This window comes from Monodon monoceros, unplaced genomic scaffold (assembly GCF_005190385.1).
Source record: "Monodon monoceros isolate NGI ecotype Baffin Bay Population unplaced genomic scaffold, NGI_Narwhal_1 Super_Scaffold_2, whole genome shotgun sequence".
Classification (NCBI taxonomy): domain Eukaryota; kingdom Metazoa; phylum Chordata; class Mammalia; order Artiodactyla; family Monodontidae; genus Monodon; species Monodon monoceros.
The window spans coordinates 51,294,477-51,314,855 of record NW_021703776.1 but is presented as its reverse complement, the minus strand read 5'-3'; the positions used below and the strand labels follow the sequence as shown (position 1 = coordinate 51,314,855).

Here is a 20,379-nt window from a genome sequence, read left to right as displayed (position 1 = left end):
ACACGGGTTCGTACCCAGGTCCGGGAGGATCCCACATGCCGCGGAGCGGCTGGGCCCGTGAGCCATGGCCGGGAGAGGCCACAACAGTGAGAGGCCCACGTACTGCCAAAAAAAAAAAAAAAGTAGTTTTTTCTTGCTTTGGACACACTGATGTATATCTCATTTTATTGTGTCCTAGTCGTTTCACTGTCTACTTTCATATTTTAGTAAGGAGAATAAATAGGAAGTACAATATTAAACAGTATTATCCATCATCAGTATATTCTCAGGAGATTATAATTTCTAAATTTCTGCCTGACTTTCAAAAATACTTACATATTATACATTTTCTCTTAATGCATTTTATTATAAAATATACATGTTAATTGTAAAATAAAATAAAATTTAAACAGTGCAAAAGCATATAAAGTAAAAAAGAAAAGTTCCCATCTTTCTGCATCAGGCTCTCCAGTTCTCAGAGAAAACCACATGTTCTTGCAGAATTTTTTAATGCATATATCTTTTTGCCTAAATGAGTTCATTATATAAGACTTTCCAAGGTTTTTTGGTTTTTACAAAATAGTAGCAAGTTAATGAGCTTCTAAAAATTATTCTTCAGTGCTACTTTTAAACTATTAGGAATTGTTTTGGAATTTAAGGCTAAGTGAAGCCTTAACATGTGGCTGTAAGTATTAAATAAAAATGGCACTATCATTCTACTTAAATTTCTTCTGATGTGACAATGTGAGTAACTTCTTACAATTGTTATTTCACTTTTATTTGTTCTGTTTTCTATTCCCCACTCCCACCTCCCATCCCAGTCCCCAGATCACTGGCTTTTCTTGTGTTTCTTTTCATTGCACGGCTATTTATTGAGTGTCTCCCCTGTGCCAGGCACTGTGCGGGGCGCTGCATGTCCAGTGTTAAGGAGAATAGACAGGACCTGCTGCCCTCATGGATCTCACGTTCAACATCAGAAGCTGCAGGGGATTAGAGCACTTTACAGCAAAGGAGTAAGAGTGAGGAAAGCGTTTCGAATTTGAACATCTTTACTGATCATAGTGACCATGTTTCATATTGGGTACGTTTTACATTTATAACTTGAGTGTCATTTTTCTCTTTTTCACTTCTATTGTTTCCTAAGTATGAACAAGTAGCAGTGTGATGACAGTTTGATCAGGTGAATTTCTGAAGTTCTGACACCATAATCTTATTTTTTGCTGTGGCAAAGGATAGTAGATGTGTGTTGAGGACTAAGAGGAATTGTAGCTTATCTGTTGTGTCTTTATTGCCCAGGTTACTTACCACTCCACGACGAACTGAAACATTTTATGTAACTCACTAAAATGTTCCATTATTTGTATTTTCTTCTTACCAAAAGTGTACTCTATGTACCTTTTTCTGATGGTTGATTTTTATTCTAAATGAAAGAAGAAAATCTGAATTCCTTTTTTATAAAATAAAAAATAAATTTTAAACACTTAAAGATTTATTTTGAAATAAATATTTTAACTGCCATTTATTTTGTCCTTAATACTTTTTTGTTAAAAAGTATTGTTATAATACTGAATCCTTAATTGGATCCTTAATTGTTATAGTACTGAATGGCCAGGGTATCAATACACTGTGTTTAACAAATTTTTACCAAGTCCCAGTCATTCTTGCAGAGCTTGCTATTTCAGTCATTTACCATCATAAATTACAAATTTATGCTACCAGACACTGTCAAGTATCCAACTGTGAGGTTGGATCTGTGCTCTGAAGATTTCACCTATGAAAAAAAAAATTTCAGAAACCTATTGTTCTTTTTGTAATATATATCCATATTATTTATCATAGCGAAATGACCTTTTTGTAAAATAAATGTTTTCTTTTAAGTGGTAAACATGTATTATATAATCAAGGGGGAAAATTTACTTTCATAATGGGCAAAATTAGGTCAAGGGTATTTTATTTCAGGATTTATCCAGTTAGTTTTCCTGTAAAGTTATGTTTTTTTTTAGCTCAGTGTTCATTTGCTTTGTGAGGATAGAGGTCAGAGAAAGTTAATGAAAGCTACAGATTTGTTTTTCTTGCTAAAAATGTACACAAAGACATGGAGTATTTTCCAAGTAGTTTCACAGGGTTTTTGCAAAGTTCAGATAGAATATTCAGTTAACAAAGTTAAGTTCCATCAAGAAATTTGTAATACCATTAAGGTACATTAAAAATAATGTTTCAGGGCTTCCCTGGTGGCGCAGTGGTTGAGAGTCTGCCTGCCTATGCAGGGGACACGGGTTCGTGCCCTGGTCCAGGAAGATCCCACATGCCGCGGAGCCGCTGGGCCCGTGAGCCATGGCCGCTGAGCCTGCGCGTCCGGAGCCTTGTGCTCCGCAACGGGAGAGGCCACAACAGTGAGAGGCCCGCGTACCGCAAAAAAAAAAATAATAATAATGTTTCAAAGCAACAGCATAGAAATATACTTACAAGTTATAGCTTAAAAAACAAAATGAAAATGAGGAATAATATAAATTGGTAAACTTTATACAAAAGACAATTTAAAAATATGGCAACATTTTTTTTGAAGTCCAAATTATTAAGTTGGATGGTAGGTACATGAGTGTTTTGGGTTTTTTTTAACCTTTTTGTGATCTAAAATATTTTATAATTACAAAAAAGTATTTGCCTTACAAAAGTTTATATACCTTGGGAATTAAGAGGTAAACATAGTTGATAAATATTGGCAGACAACATGCTACAATCTTTACTGCAGAGTTTAATAATGAAAAATATCTATTTTTTTTTCTTAAAGAGATATTTCAGGGAAGCGTTCTATTTATTTTCTGTTTTGTGATTGGAGGTAGCAAGTACAGGGAAAGTATCAGTGGACTCTTTTTAGCTTTTTAGTGAGTGTCACAAGCCAGCTGAAGGAAAAGCAAAATCAAATAGGTAATAGAAATAGAATAGAAAAGGAGAAAGAAAAGTATGTATGTTGGAAAGTTGGAGTATTTCCTTGTGGATAACTTAGGAGTAAAAGATGGGCTCATTGTCTCAGTTGGATGAGAAGCCAGCGGCAATTTCAACTACCTTTTCTGACTATAACCACTAATTTTAGGGTGTCCTAATTTAAAAAAAATTTTTCTGTTTCTCATTGTAAGACAGTTGCTTAATTAATAGTTGTTGGGTATTTGGAAGACTTCAAAGGAAGTAATCTCCTTTGTGTATATTATTAATATGTTCATAATAGAAATGAAATCTTTTGGGGTACCCAGATACCAAGCTATGTGAAGCATAGGTGTTATCTGAATCATGTCCTTTCCTTTGAAATACTTGGAATTTGAAGAACAGCTTATGCAATTTATATTACAACTAATTCTGGAGCAAATATAGCAAGGCAGTTTTTTCCTATTTATTTTGTAAACTCTGAGTGCATTGAAAATTGAAAGCAAAGGACAAGAGCTTCCTTTGTTCATGGCATATATTTCAATATATTTTTCTGAAATTGTCAGTATCTTCTGACCAGTGCCTTCATTTTCTGATTTCTTGTCAAACATTGTTATTGGTATTATTTCTATATAAAAGGCTTTAGAAAGGCCATGGTGTAATATTCTTATATTAAGAAAAAGGATATGATTATAAAGCTAAAACATACCTTCAGTTTTATTTGTTTATGGTTTGCTACAAATTGAGGGAGATTGAAAATATCTTAAATCAAGAGCAGACATTGAGTAAAAGCTTATGGCTTTGGATGGATTTGAAGCATGATTAAATGATAGAGTAAATAAAAGCCTCTGGTCAACCAAACCCTAATGGAGGGAAATAAGAGTACTGCATAATAATTGAGCCTCAGCTTCAAAAACAAATCTTTCTGTGAACTGGTACTACTCCCAGGGTCAAGAGAAATAGTAAGAACAATACTGAGCACACATGGCCTTTCCTATAAAAATATGAACCAGAAAACTCACAGACTTAAAAGAACCATTAATGTCATAATCCCAAATTTGCAACATGTTCATCAAATGTTTAACATACAGGTTTCTCTTTAAAAATGGGGTATATGGGCTTCCCATAAAGCAGAAACTAACACACCATTGTAAAGCAATTATACTCCAATAAAGATGTTAAAAAAAAATCCATACAAAAAATAGTGGTGGTGGGAGGAGGGGTAATAGGCATGGTAAAACACAAACGATTTAAAACACCTGCAAGCAATTCCAGGAAAAAGCCTTCAGTTATTGTACTTTAAGCCAATTCTGTTGTACAGTCCCGTCCCCTTCCGGCTCCCTCCCCTCTTCACTAGTAACTTTATTAAAGGTCAGGAACAAGTGCTGTAGTCCTAGCTATGTTACAGTAGACGACACATTCCTAACAGTTTTTTTTTCAAGCAAGGGGGAGCTCATTCTGTGTGCTGCTGCAGCACGAGGAACCGAAAACAAGAAACAGGTGCCCTTGCTCGCTCGCCTAACAGTTTTTAAAGTGACATCTCACTGCTTGATTTATCCAGAACCTTCTTCCCTTATTTCCTGTATTAGTTTGCTAAGGCTGCCATAACAAAGTACCACAAACTGAGGACTTAAACAGCAGAAATCTTCTGTCTCTTCCAGTTCTAGAAGCTGGAAGTTGGAGATAAAGGTGCCAACAGGGTTAATTCCTTCAGAGAGCTGTGGAGAGAGAATCTTCCATGCCATTCACCTAGCATGTAGTGATTAGCCGGCAATCTTTGGCATTCCTTGGCCTATAGAAGCATCACCCCAATTTCTGCCTTCATCTTTGCATGGCATTCTGTGTGAGGTTGTCTTCAGATTTCCCCTCTTCCTAAGGAAACCAGTCATATTGGATTAAGGCTAATACTAAGGACCTCTTTTTAACTTGATTACCTCTGTAAAGACCCTATCTCCAAATAACGTTATATCCTGATGTATGCTGAGGGAGTTAAGACCTCAGTAGATGAATTTTTGAGGGACATATTCAACCCACAAGGCTTCCCTTCTTTTCTTTCTACACTTCCCAACTAATAGTAAAAATTTACTTCCCAACTATACTTGCCAACTTCCCAATTATAATGTTATCTATTATTTTTATTTGACAGTCTCGTCTAAAAACAAGTTTATGGGTTTTTTCATTAATCTAAGTTTGCTGAATTTCAGTCATGGAGTTGGAGAAATACTATGGTGAAATATGACTAACATGGAAAAGGAACAGTGTGTGCAAGTTAATTTACAATTTGAGGTTGAACTGTGTAGTTTACTATGTAGTTTAGTGAAGATACAAATATTGAGAGCAGCGGGGAGGTAGGTAGAATTTGAGTGAGCAAAGAGGATAGTATGAGGTCATTTCAAGTTCAGGAATAGCTTCAATGAGCAGTTAGATTTAAGTAAGATCTTAGAGGCAGAAATCCAAAAATAGGAAACTGTCCTGAGTCTGGAGAATTCTGAATAGTGACAGCCATCTTTTAGGAAGATCTACCACTTAACCACTTCTTGACTTTGGGCAAATTATTTAACCTTTCTGCATCTCAATTTCTTTGTCATTAATATGAGGTTATGGTAATTAAATTAGAGAGTCCATGAAAAAGTGCTTGGTATATATTCAGTGTTATCTATTATTTTTTTAATTGATAATATATGTAAGGAAACTGTTAAAATATCTTTATGTGAAGAAGTGAAAGCAGCTGGTGGACAGTGAATTAATCAGATAAACTAGAAGAAAGGTAGAAATGTTGATGTTTCCATATCCAAGGAAGAAAAGTTTAGGGAAAAAAGGTGGTCTGAATTGTGTAATGTGGACCTGAAGCCGGTGGAAGAGAATTAGGACCAAAAAGAAGCCTTTGAATTCAAGCAGAAAGAGGTTATTAGTGACTGTAGTAGGCAGAATAATAGTCCCCTAAAGATGTCCTCCTTCTCCTCTCTGGAATCTGAAAATGCTCTGTTACAGAATTAAGGTTGCAAGTCAGATGACCATAAAATAGAAAAATTATCCTGGGTAGTCCAGATGGGTCAATTTTAATCACAAGGTTCTTAAAAGCTGCAAGAGGGAGGCAGAAGAATGTAGGGTGAAATGATTTAGATGTTGAAAGACTCAACCAGTATTGCTGGGTTTGAAGATGGAAGGGGGCCACAAGCTAAGGAATGAAGGTGTCCTCAGGAACTGGAGAAGTAGAAGGAAAAGGAGATTTCCCTGGAGCTTCCAGAAAAAAACACAGCTCTTGCTTCCAGAAAAAAACACAGCTCTTGCTTCCAGAAAAAAACACAGCTGATACTTTGATTCTAGCCCAGGGAGACCCCGTCAGATTTCTGACCTCCAGAACTGTAAGATAATAAATTTGTGGTGTTTTATAAGCCACTGAGTTTGTGGTAACTTGTTGAAGCAGCAATAGGAAACTAATAGCATAAATGAGAATCTTCGTAGAATTTTGGTGATGAACGGTATATTGCAGTGAACTTGGAAGCCAGGATTGTTAATTGCTCAAAGTCTTACCTAAAGTACTTCTGAGAATGATATTCCAACATTCTAGTCCCACTAGGGCATGTAAGTATTTCACTTCATCTTTTCCATACCAAAGGCAGGCTAAACATAGACCTGAACTTGATCAATAAGTCTAAAAATAGGGTTGTCTTCCCTTCCTTTTATAGCTTTAAAAAAACATATTATCAACTACATATACATCTCAGCTAAAGTCTGCTAACAAGGTAGTCATCAGTGACTGGGAAATAAATTATAAAATGATTTTGTACACAGTTATTTGATTCAATTCAGTTTTATAGATTAGAGAACTGAAGTTCAGAGCAAAGAATCCTGTGTCATATCGTCATCATCCATCTGCTATTGCCAGAGCTGGCTTGGAGCCCAGAGCCTTTTTGTACCCAGAGATCCTTTTCACCCAATGCTGTCCCTCTTTCTCATTGTTACATCTCTAGGTCTGCCTTTGGGATCGGATTGCTTCTGGCCTTAAATCACCTTACATCCTCTGAAGCAGTATGGAAGATGAGAAAGCGGTAGCAGTGCAGATAGTAGCCTTTTTCATTACTAACACATAGTCCCGTTACTAGAGCAACACAAAAATGTCAAATGGAAATAGCAAATATGTAAAGTCCTTATTGTGTGTTAGACACGTATACTGTCTATGTATAGTAACTCATTTAATCCTCACCATAGTTTCTGATATAAATACATTATTATTACAGATGAGATCCTGAGCTACAAAGAGGTTATTTAACTTGCCCAAGGTCATACAGCGGCAGAGTGGGATAGGGATGGATGCCATCTTTTACTTTCATTTAAAACTATGATGCTTTCTCTCAAACTTTTTATTTTGAAAATGTTCAAAGGTACAGAGAATTTGAATAGTACAATGAACACCCGTATACTTACTCTCTCTAGATTTAACGATTATCAATATTTACCACATTTACTTTATCTCCATTTATGTGTATGTGTGATCATGACACTTCAGCATCTGCCCAGGGCAAGGCCACCTCCAAATATGCCTCAATGGCATATTGATTGTTTTGAGTTAAAGTTACTTGAGAAACAGCAGGTGGAAAAAAAAATGATATAAAAACAAAAAAAACTGACCCTCCCTCCCCCTTTCCCACTGAAAGTGGTAAATAAATCATTTAGTGGGAAATATTTACTTGGGGACCCAACTCAAAACTATTTTTAGTTTTGTTTCCTTTAACTGTTTTTTAGACCTGTAACATATCTGGTCGGAACTGAAGGTGCTAGAGGAATGGTGGAGGTGGGAAGCGGAGCAGAGGGCGGGAGGTGGTCCCAGGATATTGCGTGGGACTGCCGGCCCAGTGGATTTTGGGAATTGTAGTCTCCCAGTCATCCAGGACATGCTGGTTTAGGGAACCTGACTACGAGTCCCAGAAGCCTCCGGTGTGGCTCACTGGGAACGCACTTCCTGGGACGCGGAGAGGTAGACGCTCTAAGAGCTTCCTCAGTGTGGGCGAGTAAAATGCTCTGGATGTGAGAAACAGGTAGGTCTGGTCAAGAATGTTCCAATTTCTGGGTCTTTTGCATAAGTAGCTGAGGATTTTGTGTAAGGTTGCTTAAACGACGGGAGTCATTTAGCCTTGAAAAATGCTGACCACATTTGCGGACGTGAACACTGAGTGAGGAGGTGTTTGGTAGAGCTCTAAAAAATTATTTTGGACCCAGGAGTATGAAAATGGCTAGGGGTCTGGTCGGGGCAGCCAGGGGCTTGCGGCTTGCCTGGCCGGGTGTGCGGTGTGGAGCTGCAGGTTGCTATTTTTGAATCAGCAGCTCATGCTGGTTGTGTAATGATGACCTGCTCACTGTTCAACCCACTCAGTGTTGCAGAGATGGGTTTTTCTGAGAGCGTTCATAGTCACTGTTGCGGTCTCTTTCCATTGGTTCTAACCTGGAAAGCTCTTTTTTTTTTCTCTTTTTTTCTGCTCGCTCTGGTGCTCCTGAGGACACAGCTCAAAGGGAGTGAGAGGAGGGTGTGGGGGAGGGGAGGCTTCTCTGGAAGCTTGATTTGCTTTCCTCTGAAGCCCACGTTCTGTGTTACAGGCTTTGCAAGAGGCTAGTCATGACATTAGAAAGCCAGACTTGGTGACCCCACTTAAAAATGATTGCTCAGAGATCCTGTTGTGTGTTTTCTATTGTAAAAATGATTTCACTTAACTTTGGATTGAGCAGTTGTGCTTGAAACCAACCCAGACATACATCTGGAAAAGAGAAGAACAAAAACAAAAGCAAAAAAACCACCTGATTGAAATCACTTCTGTGCAGACTGTTGGGAACATCATTCTACTTAATGATCGTAGTAGGGCTAGTGATACAGCCTTAACCCAGGAAGTTTTCAGGTGTTTACAAGTTTTCCTTCTCATCCTCCTATTTGAGGTAAATAGTATTTGAAGATGAAGTTGTTGAAGCTTAAGAAAGATATATGGAAACGTTTAAATGGCGGCTTGAACTATTGGTGGAGCTATAAACTCAAAAAAACATTCTAGATGCAAATCGTAGTAGGCACAGTGCGAATCAGCTTGGACTAGTTTTGTTGTCAGTATCCTTTTTAAAGGTATTAAAGAAACATCATGGGGGCTTCCCTGGTGGCGCAGTGGTTGAGAGTCTGCCTGCCGATGCAGGGGACACGAGTTCGTGGCCCGGTCCGGGAAGATCCCACATGCCGCGGAGCAGCTGGGCCCGTGAGCCATGGCCGCTGAGCCTGCGCATCCGGAGCCTGTGCTCCGCAACGGGAGAGGCCACAACAGTGAGAGGCCCACGTACCACAAAAAAAAAAAAAAAAAATCATGAATGTCTTTTATGCCAAGACAACTAATCACACAGTGTTTCATTGGCCCTCCATTCTTTCACTATAGTCATGAAAGGATCTAAAAAATTAAATATTGATCATCTATTTCCAGGACAGTAAAGTGAGTTTTATCCTTATTTTTCCTATCTTCTCGAATCACAAAATGAGGGTTAATTTTTTCTTCTGTATCTCACATATAGATATTGTGTGAATTTAAGAATAAACTGCCTTTTTTTTTTTTAACTCATTGACCACCTTTTTTGGTTTAAGATTTCATTGATTTCAGATGATTGCTAATTATTTCTCCTAATGCTCTGTGAATTCAAATTGAGTTTTTAAACTAGTACCATTTTAATCTGAAGTACTTTTCCTGTTTCTTTAGGTCCAGATCATCTGTGCTGTGTGTTCAGATGTGCATATATTTCTTCTAAGTTGATTAAAGTTTTAGAACTATCAAGTACCTCAAAGAGTAAGTACATTCCTTGATTATATCTCTTCCTTTTGCCACCATATATCAGATGACACTTTTTTCTCTTGTTTAACAAAATAAAGTTATAGGACAGACCTCCATTGCAAGTGCTATGTTGATGATCTACAGTTTCTAAGAAAACCCAAATTACAGAAGAATTACGGTAGAAGGGACTGCTAGTGTTACTACCAAGGATTAATGTAGCTGCTATCACAGATGTATTCTTACCTAGCTATTCCTTAGAATTGTTCCTGAAACAATACAATAATGGATCTGGGGCTTCCTTGGTGGCGCAGTGGTTGAGAGTCCGCCTGCCGATGCAGGGGACACGGGTTCGTGCCCCGGTCCAGGAAGATCCCACATGCCGCAGAGCGGCTGGGCCCGTGAGCCATGGCTGCTGAGCCTGCGCGTCCGGAGCCTGTGCGCCGCAACGGGAGAGGCCACAACAGTGAGAGGCCCGCGTACCAAAAAAAAAAAAAATAATAATAGTGGATCTGGTAATTCTTTAAGCTCTTAGCCACTATTCCTGCTCCAAACTTCTTTGAACTCTATTCCAAACCACAGGAAAGATACTCTTTTGAAAATATTTTTATTTGAAATATCTTTGATAACCTTTAATTGTGTACAAAAATTTATCCGTCTACTTCTCTGCAAGTCATTGTGGAACAGTTAGATGACAGATGTGAAGTGGGTGTTTTGAACAGAGTTCTTGTCTGATTTGGTCAGTAACTACTCTCAAAGAGAATGTTCTCATAAACCTACCAATAATCATTACAGACTTAAATTCCTGACCCTGTTCTGCTTTACAAAGGGCTTTACTATTTATGATCTCACAGCTACCTTGGGGGACATTTGAGAAATTTAAGATGCAGAGGACATAGGTGACTTTCCCAGTTTGCACATAGTAGTTTATGACTGGCATATGAGCCTTGGGGTTGCCTGGGTTACAATACCAAGCTGTCCCCCAGATGGAAACAGCAAGCTGACACATCTGTATATACAACCCAGCTCAAGACTGTCAGCCAGCTAGTGTTCATGGGTGCTCCTCAGATTGTTAAACTGTGTTCTTAGCCTTGCACATTTGCTGCAGTCGCTAATAAGGGGTTTTCATATGGCAAAAAGATGTTTTTTTCCTCATTGGGAGAAATATTTTAAAGAGGAAATAAAAATATAATAAATTGTTTAACTTTGATAAGCAAACATTAATTTGATATGTGAACCAGTCTTAGTGGCAAGGGGCAAATCCCGTATGTAGCATACCTGTTAAGTTGAAAACATGAGAATCAACAGAGCCATAATTGATCGAATCTCTAACCACTGTGGAAGTTAACCAGTGTTGCCAAACTTAGATATGTGTTTCTACAAGCATAGACTGTTTATAAATACCTGGTAATGGCCTCATCTTTCTTGGGAAGTTTCTGGGGGAAGAAAATGAACTTTATTTTTAAAAATGAGAGGCTTTGGCCAATAAAGAGTGGAAAGCAGGGGCACATTCTAGAAGCAGTTTGAAGGCTTCAACACACAGAGTATGAATGAATGAAATGAGTGGAACTGATCCTAGAGCAAATTTTTAACTTTCTGTGTCCTGACCATACTCACATGGACCTTCCATTTGTTTGTTTGTTCATTCATTCAACAAATAATTGAGTGCCTTCTATGTGCCAGTGTTGGACACAGTGAAAAAAACAGAAGGCTCTCTGCCCTCCTGAAATTTACAGTCTGGTGAGGAAGATAAACACTGAACAGGGAATATAAGCATAATCACTGCTACCAAAGAAAAAGTACGAAGGTGTAACTAGGGGCAGGCGGAAGGTGAAGGGTGGGGGAAGAGACGGGAAGTTTAGGGTCAGACTCCCTGGAAACCAGAAAGATGAGTACGAGTTAGCTAAGCAAAGAATAGGATGGGATTAAGAAAGTTCTAGGAGGAAAAACAGCATGAGAAAAAGCCCTTAGCCAAATTGAAAAACAAAATTTGAGAAGTTAAAGGAAAAGCAGTATGGCTGCATAGACTGTAATATGTAAGGTGGGAGAATGACACAATAAGGAGATTGAGAATCTGGCAGGAACCAAATGGTGGGATTTAAAACTTTGGAAACTATGGGAAAGATTTAAAACTTTATTCTGAGGAAGCTATTCAATAGGAAGCTATTGAATGGTAAGAAATGTAGTGAAATGATCAGATTTGCATTTGAGAAAATTATACCAGATTCGAAATTAATTGGTATAGCTCTAAGAGTCAGCATTATCTTTCAGTTTTAAATCACTAAACATATTCCTTTTCCCAACTATCCCTATAAAATTGTTACTTCATCCCTCTAGTGAGATATACTACTTACCATCAAATCATACATATGTGGAGTTAAGAGCAGGGTATAAAAAGTACAGCAGCCAAAGAAAGTTACAAAGAGCAAGGACATTAATTCCAGCACTGAGACTGAAATTTAGTTAAATAGAGGTTAATAGTATTTCCCTTCTGAGAAATGCCATGGTATACTTGCTGGCTCTCTAAAATAGGACTGTTGGGCTTCCCTGGAGGCACAGTGGTTGAGAGTCCGCCTGTTGATGCAGGGGACACAGGTTTGTGCCCCGGTCTGGGAAGATCCCACATGCCGCGGAGCGGCTAGGCCCCTGAGCTGTGGCCGCTGAGCCTGCGCGTCTGGAGCCTGTGCTCCGTAACGGGAGAGGCCACAACAGTGAGAGGCCCGCATACCGCAAAAAAAAATAAATAAATAAAATAAGATAAAATAGGACTGTTTGTTAGTCTCTGGGATCTGAGCTAAGAATACTTCAGCAGACACAAGTTCAGGGGACTGATATAACACTTGTACTGATTTGATGCAGGATAAATTTGAACATACTTGATACTGAAATAGATATTGACTATTGACCCACCTCTGTTTATTAGTGTCATTTGATAGTCTGTAGGCTAAGAACTACAGAAATTATTTATCAATAACAAAGTCATTCATACTGATCTTGTTTCTCATTTTATTTGCGTTGTAGGAATTAGGGGTACGGGGCAGCTTGATTGAAGAAATCTCAGTTACATTGATTCTCCAAGTATTTGTCTGAAAGCAGGAAGGAACTGTGATTGGGTTAGGACTTTGCATGGGTTATGTGAAGGAGTTCTGAAGCTTTGAAAGAAACTGGGGGAACCTTTTTCCTTACGTCTTCACAACATTGATTAAATCTTCATTCTTTCATTGCTCAGTTTTTCTCTAACACTGAATGATACATTTTTATGAACAGGTATCTTATTGGGTCACTTTGCTTAATACCTAACAATAATCACTTGATATGTAATAATCAGACATCTCTTTCATTATCAGCATTTTGAGTTCTTATAAAACAGCATATTTTTTCCCTCAGTCTGACTGTTAACACACTGGGGCAAGGTCCAGATCTTAATGGCCTTAGTGTCCCTCTAGGGCCTAACAGAGTGTTTTGCATGTGCTAGATACTCAGTAAATACCTGTTGAATGAATGATTGCTTAGTAATGGCTACTTCCTTGTCCAGTTCTACGTCATTAATAGCCTACCTTTGTGAGTTGCTGTGGCCTTGGGCCGGGGCCCAGTATTTATTTATTCACATATTCCTAAAATGACTCTTGTGCCAGGCACTGTGCAGGTTACTTACAGTATACTGGGGGGACAGGCGAATGAGCAGAAACCAACAGGAAGCTGGATTCTAGAGACTGACAACAGTAGTGGCCTTTTGCAGGGTAAACATCCTCAAACTTGCACCAGAGTTTCCATTGTTGGACTAAGGTGGTCGGTTGGTTGCTAAAATTAAGCATTTAAAATTTGCAGGAAAAAAATAAATTAGGACCATAATTCCTCTGTTTGAAGTATTTTCATCCTTAACATTTTCTTAAACAATTACTACTTTTGGTAATATTGACAGAAGACAACATGATAAACAAGTAGTAAACTAAGAACAGAGAAACTTAGAACTAGTTATGCTTAACTTGAGGACTTTAAAAAATGGTCACTTGTGCTTAAACTCTGATTTTTATATTGTACACTTATATATACGTGTGTGTGTATAGGTATGTACACATACGTGTATGTTTTCTGCTAGTAAAATTATTCCTAGTTCATGTGATTGTGTTAAATATATAGTAAATTAAAATAGTCTGTTCTGTTGTCTCATAGGAGGCATGATGGAAGGCAGAGAAAATACATTTGAGTGGTGTTTGGAGAGTGAGTTTCAAACTCTTGAATAAATAAAGCTGAATAATATACTGGTTTTTATAATTTGTCATATACAGAAAAAGAACACAGCCTTTTAATTTGAGATGAAAGGCCTGGCTACTTTTTTTCTTTTTCCTTATAATAGCATTAATAGAGATAGGTTGTCATTACTTCAGAAATCTCTGTATTCATTTTATATGAGCAGTAATAGTAGACTAACCAATCATAGTATATTAGTATAATAACCAATAACCAATAGTTTAATAACCTGAAATGCATGCCCATCATCTCGAACCAGTCAGGAAGTAGATGAGTAGAATAATTTCAGGGACCTTTGTTCTCTCTTTTTCGTTTGAGTAACTCATTGGAGAGGAGTCTATTTATGTTTTGTGATTTTCTGGTATGCCTGGTATATAGGAATGAGATGTTTGCTTTTTTTTTATTTAACGTTTGTTCAACAGATGTTCTTTGAACTGCTCCAGGATGCCAGGCACTGAGCTGATCGCTGAGTGCTAAGAAGTAGTTAACGCTTGCATCACACTTATAAGGCGCCAGATGTAACTTTAAGCATTTGACATTATACTAACTCATTGAATACTTAGAAAACCCTGTGAGGTAGGCACAGTTACTTTTCCCATTTTACAGTTGAGGAAAATGAGGCACACAGAAGTATTGTTGTTGACCCAAGGTGACTTTGGTCACTTGGCTAGTAAGTGAGTAATTGTGGATTGGAACCCAAGCAGTCTGGCTCAGAGTCTGCCCTCAACCACTCTGCTGCCCTGTAGTGCTTCTTTCCCTATGCCTTTGTCTTTTATGCTGGTCCCATTTTACATTTGCATGAGCATTTGAAGCCGAATTTGTGTTGTTTGTAGTTGACGGTTGATGAGTGCTTTGACCCTATATATTTGAGTGTCTGACACATCAAAGTGTTTGATATGTGGTTGTCGAATGAGTGATTTTGGACAACTGAGAGAATTCCTGATGTGATGTTAAGAGAATCTGAAATTATTTTGGTTGTTCCTCTGATTCACTGTGTAGAAAAATACTCATGTGTGAAGACTTTAGTTGCTATATGACCCAGGCAGTAGTAAGCGATCGTGTGTGTGTGCAGCTGTGCTCTGAGGTCACATGCATGTGTGCTTATATACATTCATATTGTACATGGAGAGGAGACAAGGGACAGAATTTCCCTGTTTGCATTGATGTCATTGGTTGTGTTTCCAGTCAGCACCATGCTCTCCTATTGTCCCCTCATGATTTGTCCTCTTGTGTGTCACCCCCTAGTCTGACTGGCAGTACTGCACAAGCCTGCCTGCCATGGGCTGTCGGGATGTCCATGCAGCCACGGTCCTCTCCTTCCTGTGTGGAATCGCTTCGGTAGCAGGCCTCTTTGCGGGGACTCTGCTTCCCAACTGGAGAAAATTACGACTGATCACGTTCAACAGAAATGAGAAGAACCTGACTGTTTACACAGGCCTGTGGGTGAAATGTGCCCGGTACGACGGGGGCAATGACTGCCTGATGTACGACACTACTTGGTACTCATCAGTTGACCAGCTGGACCTGCGGGTCCTCCAGTTTGCCCTGCCCCTCAGCATCCTGATTGCAATGGGGGCCCTGCTGCTCTGCCTGATTGGAATGTGTAACACCGCCTTCAGGTCCTCGGTGCCCAACATCAAACTGGCCAAGTGTCTGGTCAATAGTGCCGGCTGCCATCTGGTGGCCGGGCTGCTGTTTTTCCTGGCAGGTACTGTGAGCCTCTCCCCATCCATCTGGGTCATCTTTTATAACATCCATCTGAACAGGAAGTTCGAGCCAGTCTTTATGTTTGACTATGCAGTGTATGTCACTATTGCTAGTGCTGGGGGCTTGTTTACGACTTCCCTTCTACTGTTTATTTGGTACTGTGCATGCAAATCTTTGCCTTCTCCTTTCTGGCAACCGCTGTACTCCCATCCTCCCAGTATGCATACATATTCACAGCCCTATTCAGCACGCTCCCGCCTCTCTGCCATAGAAATTGACATTCCAGTAGTTTCACACAGCACCTAGTGGGGAAATAGTTGCTAAAGAAAACTTGTAGCCTCACATTTCCCTTGTGCAAGGAGCTATTTTGGACCTATATACATTTTCCTTTGATCACAGTCAGTGAAGCCAAATTAGTATGTCTTAGTAGGATGAAGTGCTGCTAGTTTTTATGAAAAGTACAATATTTAAATGTGAATCATTCCTTTTATCTTCTTATGCTAGAAGGATTTTTAACCTCCAGGTTGATATCTGATCAGTTATTTCGGTGGAAAGGACCTGTGTCTCAATTGAGGTGATTTAGAGCAACATAGTAAAAAATGATTGCTAAGAGAAGCTCTTATAAGCGATCCTTATGAGTATTTCAGAATGTGTTTTGTCCTTTTGCTATAATACCTTAAATTGGGAAAAAAGGGCAATTTCAAAATAAAAATTTTTTTTCAGGTAAGGGTAATATTTTAACAGTAGCCAGTCTACCAGCTTAGGCTGTAATTTTTCTTACTTCTTTCTCGGGGCAAAATGTATTGAATAGAGTTCGGTATTTTGAAGATGACTTTCTTTTGTGAGTTCTTATCTTCTACCTCATGCCTGTGTTTAAAAATAAAATGTATTTTAAGTGATGTCAGAGAGAATAAACCTAACATTTAAAATATCTATTAGTATGGATAACATTTAACATAATTTTAAAAGTTAATAGTTCTATAAGTTGTATTATTAAAGTGTGCCATGCGATGGATTGGTGCTTCCTCTGAGGCAGAAAAACTTTTCCCCAGATATCATCCACCAAGTGGTACTCATGCCCACGTATAATCTCTTAGTGACTAAGAGAAAGAAATAAAGAGGCCCGAGTGGTTAGTTCTCCTTTAGACAGTGGTAGGGGACAAGCATCTGTTCTTCAGTGACAACATCAGAGATTCATTCTGGTGACTGCCTTTTGGGTGATGGGTGAAGTGAGGCATGACTTCACCATGACTGCATTCACCCTTGATTCAGTTCCTGCCCCCATCACTGATTATTTTCTTGAGGATATATCTTTGCCCAACACTTTACTAGGTGCTATAGAGGATACATGCAAAGAATGAGATCTGGTCCCATCTACTAAGAAATTTTAATTTAATAGAGAAGATCAAACTGTTATCTGACAATTAGGGAACAGTCTGACTTCAGTGACAGCTGGTCTTCACTTCTCAATCATTGATCTAGGAATATATTTCACCCAGAGTCATGGCTTTCTGGCAGACAGGCTTATTGTACAATACCAGCAATATTTAGAACCCAGAAATTCAGTTTGTTAGATCCTTTAGAGCACCTACATTAGCCTAGACACTGTAATAACATGATATCAGATTCATAAGAATGGATGGGCAAAAGTGGTAAAGATTAAATTGTTCCCTTTTCACCTCTGAAAGTATGACGATGTATTAAAGAGGGAGGAATATTTAAAATCTCTCTTCTAATGGGGTAACATTTAGAGGAAACCATGTTAACACCGAGATGAATGCTTAGAAATTCAGGGATATTGGGTGTTTACCCTTACGAATTTGAGCTGTTTATTTGATGTAATTTGCTACACATTAGTGCTATGTTCATGGGGATTTTGTTCTATTACCCATTACAAAATTCACAGACAGCTAGTTGCATGGCTAACAGATTATTGTGCCTCTTTTGCAAATCTGAGTATGCTTCTGGTACTTCTGTGGATGTAAATGGTACTTTTGTTTCTAATTACAAACACTAGTTTTTGTATATAGCAAGTAAATACAGTTGTATAATTTTTAAATGCCATCAGTTGAAAGCACGCAAAACTATGGTTTTCTTAGCTATAGCTTCTGATTTCCTTCAGTTCTTTTAATTCTTCTCAGATATAGCTGAGTCTTGATCATTCCAAGACAGCGGCAGGTAGAATTTTGAGATTAATATTAATTTCCCCCTTTGCTAATTAATTTCTGTCCCCTCTCTCACTGAAGTTGTCCAAAAGTGTCAAGAGTTCCACCATTCTTTGTATAAACAATGTTAAAAGCAGACTCAGCCATTAATATTCTAGACAGTTTTTAGTCCATGGGATCATGTATATAAAATGTTAAACTTTTCCTGTAAGAATCTTTCGGATTCTTTTCATAATCTGTAGCCTCTAATTAGTATTTATTATAGATTCACTTGGCAAAAGAAACAGTTGTTTCCCTTATTGTCGTTAATATTTCAGATTTGCTATCAGGAGCTATTCTTCAAAGCCATCAAAGGAAATCAAGTATTTATCATTCTTTTTAATAACTTTTGAGCATTCATCAGTCTATCATTGTGATGCGGGATGTCTTTTTTTGTTGTTACAAGTCTCTTAATGTTAAAGGCCTTTTACAGAAGTTTGGAAAACCTTAAACGTAGTATGATCCACCAGATCTGGTTTATCCAACCATGGGAGAAAACAAAACCCTGAGCTTACTTTACTTGTAAATAAATATACACTATAATAGATAATATGTTTGCTGTAAACTGCAATGTAAAACCTCGATAAAACTGCACTGTACTTGATGTTTATTAAAAGATGTATTTTTACAAGTTTCTGTTTCTATCCTCATTTCGTCAGTGCTTTAAGTTGAAATATTTCGAGAAATGTTTCTCAAATATGTGCAAATTGAAAAAGACCGCACCGCTTAAAGCCCTGTAGAATAGCAATTGGAACAGAATTGGAAAACTTGGCATTATTATCTCAGAAGCATCAGGACCCTTCATTTCTAAGAGTGGTCTTAGGAGTTTACTGGACTATTTCAATATTCCACAAAAAAAACACCAAATAAAGTCAAATGTGCCAGACTTGCCTCATCGATGGAGTGTTTCAGCGATCTGTGATCTTGGAGATTGGGATTTCTCAGATGGTTAAGTGGCAGACCTTTCCTTATTTCAGAACTTGAGGTTAACAGGAAAAGCAGTCCTAACAGGTAAGTCACCTCAGAATTTCTGGAGCCTGGAATGAGCTCTTAGTTTTCTGCCTCCTGGTGAGAGCATTCACAAGCACTCCTCCCTGAACCCAAGGCTCTCTGGTGGGACATTAGATGCCAGAGCCGTACGTTGCACTGGAAATCCAAAGCTGCTTCAAGCTGGCCATCCCCATAGCTGATTATACTAACGTACCACAGTCCGGAGCCTGCCCCTTGGTTGCACAGTCTCACTGAGGGTGGCTGAAATGCTAGAGAAACTCTTCATGCTAACCAAATTCACAAGAGACTGATTTACCAACCAGAAGTGAGAAATATAGATGCCTTGCAACCACTATCCAAGACCAGTGTTTTAAAAATACACCCTACGCAGAGCTCCTTGGAGAAAGGACTGATTCTACTCCTGGGGTAGGGAAAGTACAAGATTAGCCCAGCGTCTTCTGTAAAGAAAATGGTCAAAGAATGATGGGGATTTACCCAATTGCACAGAAGCCGGCTTAAAGAGGTTCCCACTGGCCAAATCTGGGACAATCTGAGCATCAAAATAAATAATAGTAATGGGTTATAATCCATTGAATAAAGCAAAAATCCATGCATCCCTACTGATACAAATGGGAAGAAAGAAAAGTTGTTTCTTACAGTAAAATACCAAATAATAAATACGGAAAAATAGATGGAGTTGAGAAAACATCAATAGAATTGAAACTAGTTGATGAAAGTTTGATGAGAAAGAGGATATTTACGTTTTCTCAAAATACTGCTCCACAAATTACTAATTTCGGAGGGAAAAGTAGTAACTTTGTTAGTGGATAAACTTGGCAGACACAGCCTTAACCAAGTGATTAAATTTATCACCAGTACAACAAACCAACACCATGCACCTTCTAATATGATGCAACAAGAAAGTCAGATCATTGCTTTTGTGGTGTTTCCATTAAAAATACATAGCTTGAGACTAATCTTGAGGAAACGTGCAGTTTGTCAGTTTCACTTTTACTTTTTGCCTCCTTCTCTACCTCTCCTGATCTCACACCTCTTCATTTTAATAGAAAAGCATGAAACCTTACAGTCTAAGTTGTCTCTAAAATATTTCCTACAGTAACTCTTTTAGGAGAGAATTTGAAGAGCTTGTGTCAGGTTTCTCTGGGAAAAAAAAGGAAAGGTCCTTGCAGAAGAGATGGAAATCAAAGTGACAGAACCACAGGACTCATGGGATCTTAATTAGCTGTGCCATTTCGTTGCTTAGCAGTATCTGCAGTCCTGAAGTATACTGATAGGTTAGCCTAAGGGCTATCTCCCCTTCTTTCCCCTCCCCCACACTGGAGTAACCTTTCTAGGAGAAGGTCATTCTCCCTGTCCCGGGTGGGTGTCTCACCACCCTCCAGCCCAGGAAGGTTCTCTGTCAGTGACATAGCATGCCAGAGCCCTTTAAAACCTCACCGCAGGACTGTGGAACTCAGAGAGAAAAAGCACAACTATAGCCTGCCTAATAGTCATATCCAAATCTGCTATTAACA

General features: G+C 38.5%; 1 protein-coding gene across 2 annotated transcripts; it reads left to right on the top strand.

Annotated features, from left to right (window-relative positions):
• The first annotated feature begins 101 nt into the window (after positions 1 to 101).
• CLDN12 (claudin 12) lies at positions 102 to 18,485 on the top strand. 2 transcript variants are annotated; one of them, XM_029234373.1, is made up of 3 exons: positions 102 to 1,060; positions 9,624 to 9,710; positions 15,189 to 18,467. In XM_029234373.1, the coding sequence occupies exon 3, from the start codon at positions 15,222 to 15,224 to the stop codon at positions 15,954 to 15,956; it is 735 nt and encodes a 244-aa protein (XP_029090206.1). In that variant the 5' UTR covers positions 102 to 1,060; positions 9,624 to 9,710; positions 15,189 to 15,221; the 3' UTR covers positions 15,957 to 18,467. The 2 variants fall into 2 exon arrangements, with proteins under 2 accessions (XP_029090206.1, XP_029090205.1); XM_029234372.1 differs by lacking the exon at positions 102 to 1,060 and adding an exon at positions 7,852 to 7,940 and having other exon boundaries at positions 15,189 to 18,485.
• The last annotated feature ends 1,894 nt before the right edge of the window (positions 18,486 to 20,379 follow it).